Source organism: Medicago truncatula, chromosome 4 (assembly GCF_003473485.1).
Source record: "Medicago truncatula cultivar Jemalong A17 chromosome 4, MtrunA17r5.0-ANR, whole genome shotgun sequence".
Lineage (NCBI taxonomy): Eukaryota > Viridiplantae > Streptophyta > Magnoliopsida > Fabales > Fabaceae > Medicago > Medicago truncatula.
In genome coordinates, this window is record NC_053045.1 from 37,258,149 (window position 1) to 37,265,089 (window position 6,941).

At 30.4% G+C, this 6,941-nt stretch overlaps 1 protein-coding gene across 1 annotated transcript; it reads left to right on the forward strand.

The window, feature by feature from the left end:
* Window positions 1-5,030: 5,030 nt before the first annotated feature.
* LOC11446630 (glucan endo-1,3-beta-glucosidase) lies at window positions 5,031-6,890 on the forward strand (the record flags this gene model as incomplete). Its single annotated transcript, XM_039833883.1, has 2 exons — window positions 5,031-5,131; window positions 5,878-6,890. Coding segments are annotated over exons 1-2 (1,077 nt in total), but the record flags the coding sequence as incomplete, so codon positions are not given.
* Window positions 6,891-6,941: the final 51 nt, after the last annotated feature.

Genomic DNA, 6,941 nt, shown 5'->3' on the forward strand with positions numbered 1-6,941 from the left:
TTCGTTATACTATATGAAATGACGGTCCATTTTCTTGAAATATAGGATATTACAATTTTGGTCAATGCTAAAAAGAGTGCTTAGGGTGTGGCTATAGAGAAGGCAGGCCTATAATGATTATTAATTTAAGGATAGAGTTAGATGCAGGCTTACATATCTAATTGATAAATTATGGTGGTTGATAGTGGTTTAGTTGCATTAAATAATTTTATGACTACATGGCTGATGGAAGCGTCACTTAGTGGAACTAGTATGATGGTTTGGTTCTCTAAAAAAAAAGTATGATGGTTTGGATGTTAATTTGTGTAAATCATTTTTACACATGCATTGTCACTTTTGATTAATTGCTAAAATACATGTGTAAAAAAAATTGCAGTGTCAATGCATAAGTTAATCTCAATCACTTTGTTGTTAAGACAAATGCAAATGCAGTTAATTTGGCAAATTTTAGTCTAAATTTTGAGATGCTTAATTGGTTTTCTTTGATGAAAATCCTATACATGAATAATACATCATTGTATCTTTTTCTTCGAGAGACAAACATATGATCATTAACTTTTAGGTGTTGACGTTAAGTATGAAGGCATAACAATGATATGACACTTGGAGATTCATTACTATATCATATGATTAATGTCTGACCATTGACAACTTGAGAGACTGTCCGACTTCAATCTCTTGTACAGGGCCGTTTCTAAAGTTTTACAGGCTTTATGTATGATATGAGAAAAGGGCCCCTTACATAACACAGCCATAATTTTTTTTAGCTCATTGTTATTATTTTATCAGTTTTTCTTTTTGTTTTTTCACTGCTATTTACACCAAAAAAGAAATAAAAATAACTGGGCCACATGATCCTAAATGCGTCTCACATGATTTACCATAATGATATAATTTAATTTTTTGGAACCTTTGAAAAACAATATTAAGATTAATTTCTCTAGTAAACTTATATTCAATTAAAATATAATTTATTTTGTTATAAAATTATCTCAATTTCTTGGATAATAAATATTACCAATATATTTAATATTAGTGAGGCACATTATTAGAAACAAAGGGCCCAAAATAATATCATAAATTTATTCGATAATAATTTTTTGGCACATTATTAAGAAAAACCAAAACATTTATAGGGAGGGTGTATATAGAAATTTTTGTTTATAAGGGTGTATATATAGCAAATTGAGACAAAAGGGCCATAACTTTAACAGACTTCAGCACAGCCTTTCAACATGTTTGGGCCTTTCAGTAAACATTACTATACACACCCCCCTTTCGTAATTTTTTTAAGGACCCCCTACCGGCAAGGGCCCTAGGCCGTCGCACCCACGGCCTATGCATAGGGCCGGCCCTGCTCTTGTACTTTAATAGTAGACGAATCATAATAATGATACAAACCATCATACCTCAACTGTCATGCTATTTGCTACGACTATGTAACCATAGTTTCTAAAGTTCCTCAATAAAAGAAGGTAGAGGAAATTGATCGAGTAAGAAGAATTTAGCTACAGGTTTAAAATTACTATATGTGTCTCTATTTATAAGTCTTTTTTGACAATTTTTACATATATTAATTGCGTTTAGATGTTTTTCATCTCTCAAAATTAATTAATAATATTAATTAAAGATATATTTACAAAATAATAATAAATATATGGACAGACAATGTACCTCAATATCATTGATATTAATATTATACGTTTTCATAGTTATGACACAAGGACTCATGTGGGATGCAACACTACATCTTACAACAACAACAACCAAGCCTTATTCCACTAAGTTTTCTCTACCACTTTTTCGAATGGTTCCCTAACACTACATCTTAGCACACAAAAATTAAGTTTAGGGTCAAAGTTGAGGTATGAACTATATTGTCTCCGTTTATTTTTAGATGACTAAAAAATTGAAGTATTATTTTTTCTCAAAAACTAAACGGAACTCCAATTTTTTTGTTAGGGACTGATTCACTAGTACTCTCTCAAAATAAGTTAAAACACATCTTGTATGCATACAATATATGCAAGAGTCTAGGAATATTACTAGAAAATAATGTGGTGTGATAATTTGTGCTTTTCGAATTCTTTTACATTGATAACCCTCCAAACAATAAGAGGGGAATATTATCTGAGAAACTCGAACATCACGAGTGATAACAGGCAAAATCTTATGCCACAAGTTTCAATTGAGATGATAGTCCCCGACAGTACAATTTTGTTTGCTTCCACCAATCATATAACGCGATTATATGTCAATTTCTAACACTAAATCCCTAAATTGTACTCTTTCCAAAACAAAAAAAAATATTATAAACATCTGGAGTTTCTACCATCATTATTAGTGACTAATTTTCATCGGAGAATCGATTAGACACATAAGACGATTTCTGTTCTCCCACCTATTTTTTCTTTATACTCAAGAGTCATATATCTAACTTCTAACCACCGGTATAAAAGATTAAATCTCTTACCACTTAAACCAATTCAATGTTGGCGTACTCTTCATTTCTAAACATGTGCACGATCATTTTAATAAAATAAAATATTGTTTGATGAATTTTTATGTGCAGAGAATGTTTCCAACAAATAGAATAGATATAAAGTAAGAAGTTTTTTTTTTTTTTTTTTTTTTTAAAGAATATAAAGTAAGAAGATGATTAGGGGTGGCAAAAATACCCATGCCCATGGGTACCCGCGGGTAAAATCCATCACGGGCACGGACGGGTAGCTAAACGGGTATCCATGGGTATAATTAACGGGTATTTGACTACCCATTATTATATGAATACGGACACGGATTTGATGGTACCCATACCCACGGGTACCCATACCCAATAATAAATTAACTTAATTACTAAAATATCCTTATATATCTTATTATTATATCTTATTGAAGTTTGGAATGCATGCAAAATTTAGATGTTTTTATTTTACTTCATGAATTTGTATGAATTATGTAAGAATTATGAATTTTCTATGGATTATGATTTATGAAATTTTGAATAGATTATGTATGGATATTTAAAAGTAGTTGAAGTTTTTTGTTAATTAAAAAAAGTTATTCTTTGTTTCAAAAACTAAATAAATTCAAAAATCCATGGGTACCCACGAATACCCATGGATACTTCAATACCCACGGGTACCCACATAATGGGTACCCACGTGGGTACGGGGCGGGCATGGGTATCATGTTTATCCAACGGGGCGGACACGGGTATCATACTATCCGTGTCCATGGGTATCCATTGACATCCCTAAAGATGATTGCTTAACTAATTCAATGCATGTGTAAATACCAAATTATAGACTTGATCTCTAAATTAATTGATACAACAGGGTGTCTGTGAATCTCCTTTTGGGATATGTGACGTCTTCTCACCAGTTAGTTTTAATATTTTGTAAAGTTAGGGGTAACGTGTGGGGAAATTGTGATGTTCACACAATCCTAAAAACCTAATGAACTGTCGTCACACACCCAAATTTTCTTGTGCCTTCCCTAATGACTTTGTTTTTGCATTTGAGTCTTTCACATGAAGGTGATAGTCTTGGTTGAACGACAATAGCAACACGACAATGCTTCCACACCCTTTTTGGTAAAATAAGAAAATAATTTAATAAACTTGTTGAACTAGTATTTAATTTGGGGGTTAAAAAATGGGCCGAGGTACCCCAACAGATAAGAGTGTGTTAAAAAGAGCGTGATAGAAAGTATGTCTACAAATACAATCCACATATCGTTACCATAATTGAACAAATTATTTATCATATCACAAGCCAAATATTTTTTTTATTATGATTAGGAAACCCATAAATAATCGTAGCTCTCCAAGTGCCAAAATTTATTAAGATAAGAAACATAGAAATCAATGAGATTATCATTAGATTTCATAATACTCACATTTACATCATTATTCCACAAGAAGTAGAGCAATTTACATTGAAAATGAACTAAAACAACAAGAAAGACACTTCGAAAATTTGGATTAATGAGTATCCCACGGTTTGGTTTCCATAAGAAACTCTACTTCACGACAGTTCCAAGAAAGGATCCTCATTGTCTTTGGTTAGCCTTGTCCTCTTACGGTTTCTTTGAAGTCAAATTCTTTTACAATTTCTTGTACATTGCACAAACTTATAATCTCTACGGGTGAAACATTATGTAAAATCAAGTCCTCAATCCTTCGAAATTTAAACCAATAATAATTGATTCTAATTTAAACAATTAATTTAACAATATAAATATTTTTTTTGAAAGAAAAAAAATATTAAATAATATAAATATTTATAACATTAAATAATATGTATACAATAACGTTCCTTAAAATTATGTATAAAATATCGTGCAAAGTACGAGTTACATAACTAGTTATTAAACGAAAATTCAGGCATGCATTTGAAACTCAATTCAATAAAACCGTTTTTTTTTTAAATTCTATAAAAACTTCAAATCTTGGTTCAATTGATAAAAACAAAAAATTAGATCGAGTAATTTAAAACTTGAATGTTAGAAAAGGATTCTTTAAACTAGCTAATTAAAAAGTTATTTAACAATTAATAAGTCCTAACTCAATTGATAAAAATGACGAAATTATAGATCGGACGTCTCGAATCCGACTCCTTCACTTATGTGTGTGTGAGTTTCTAATAACTTTATCATTTCATCTATCTATAAAAACGTAATTTACATATTGGATTGGATATTGGTTTTTTTTATAGGAACATATTGGATATTGGTGTTAGTTCTTGCAGGAGTGTGACTTTGAAAGTTAATGACAATTTAATGTTAAGATTCTATTGCAATATTGAGACATTATTAGAAAATTTACAATGTAATGTCCAAGCAAAATCAATGTTGACTAAAGATGTCACAGAGTAATGTCCAAGCACAAGGCCATTTACAATGTAGTTTCATATTTCACAATGAATAACAAAAAACTTCAATATATAAGTCCCTTCCATTTTCTCTTTTTAGTCAAGTCCCTTTCATCTTTTTAAAGCTATACTTAGTACTTACCATAACAAGTTTGATCGTCATAAAAAAAAAAAAAAAACGTAACAAGCTAATATGGTTAACATGGTTTTCTTGTTGTTGCTTCTTGTGCTTATTGGGTTGGAGACAACAGGAACAGGTACGTATCTTGTTTGATCTTAATTTATACTATGGCTCCCTCAACTGTTTTTTTTTTTAATGGGATCTTTTTCATGTAGCTTTTGATGTTAAGCTTTATAGAAATAAAGAAAAAAAAATTAGTTAAAGACTTAAAGTCCTTATAATACAAAAGTTGCTTGTTTTAATCTCGCACTAAACGAATTTTGGTTTGGTCATATGTAAAACTTACACAAAAGTTAGAGTTAAATAATCTAGTTTTTATGAACAAGTTTTATTTTTTTCATGTAAAATATATCTTTTGTTTTTATCTATCTAAATATGAAACTACTATTCATGAGCTTGTAAAGTAACTGAATTCATGTAAAAAAAACTGTTAATTTTTTTTTACTTATAAAAATACTCTTTTTTATTTTCATCCTTTCAATATATGCTTTTTCCCATATAAAACAAATGGTCTTTTTCAATAACCTTTTAATGGAACCACGTGCATTATTTGTCACCTAATATTTCCAAATGACCTTGCATTAGATACAATATGGATCTCTCACAACACTAGGACTAAAAATAGCGATTTTAGATTTTGGAAGAATAACATTTTCTTTTTCGCCAAGATAAAATATAAGATTTAAACGTGTTATAAACAAAAAAAAAAAGTATTCAACCCAAAATTTTATAATTAACAAAATGAAAATTTATCAACTTTATAACAATCACAAACATAACTTGTGTTATTATTTTCATCAATTGCAACAGCGCAATCACTAGGAGTATGTTATGGACGAGTTGCAAACAATTTACCTTCTGCAGAGGAAGTAATAGATCTTTACAAAATAAATGGTATTGGAAGAATGAGAATATATGATCCTGATCAAGCAACCTTAGAGGCTCTAAGAGGCTCTAATATAGAACTTGTTATTGGGGTCCGTAATGAAGACATTCAATCAATTGCCTATAGTGTTTCATCAGCTACTAATTGGGTCCAAAACAACATACTAAAATACTCTCAAGACGTAAAGTTTAGGTACATTGTTGTTGGGAATGAAATAAATCCTAGTAATGATGCAACATCAAAATTTGTTCTACTTGCAATGCAGAACATTTATACAGCACTAGCATCTTCCAATCTACAAAATCAAATTAAGGTTTCAACAGCTATACAAATGAATTTGTTAGGAAGTTCATATCCTCCATCACAAGGAGTATTTAGTCCTTCTTCAATTTCATATATAATTCCAATAGTTAAATTTCTTGTGGATAATGAGGCACCATTGCTTGCTAATGTGTACACTTATTTTAGCTACATAAGTGACACAAAGGACATTGACCTTTCATTTGCACTATTTACTTCAACAACTATTAAGGTGCATGATGGTCAATATGCGTACCAAAATCTATTTGATGCAACATTAGGGGCACTTTATGCAGCTCTTGAGAAAATTGGTGGTGCTAATTTGGAAGTAGTAGTATCAGAAAGTGGATGGCCTTCAGATGGTGGTGTTGCTGCATCAATTGAAAATGCACAAATCTACCATGAGAATTTGATTAAGCATGTGATTACTGGGACTCCTAATAGGCCTAATCAAGCATTAGAGACTTACTTATTTGCCATGTTTGATGAAAATAATAAAGGACCAGATGAAACTGAAAGACACTATGGTTTGTTTACTCCTGATAAACAGATCAAATATCAAATTGGTCAATTGTTTATATCATCTGATTCTCGAAGTTCCTCTTCTCATCTTTGGAGGGAAGGAATAATATTTTCTTATTGTTTCACTTTAATTATTTCTTTATTATATTTAATTAATTGTTATATGGGGATAGTGTAT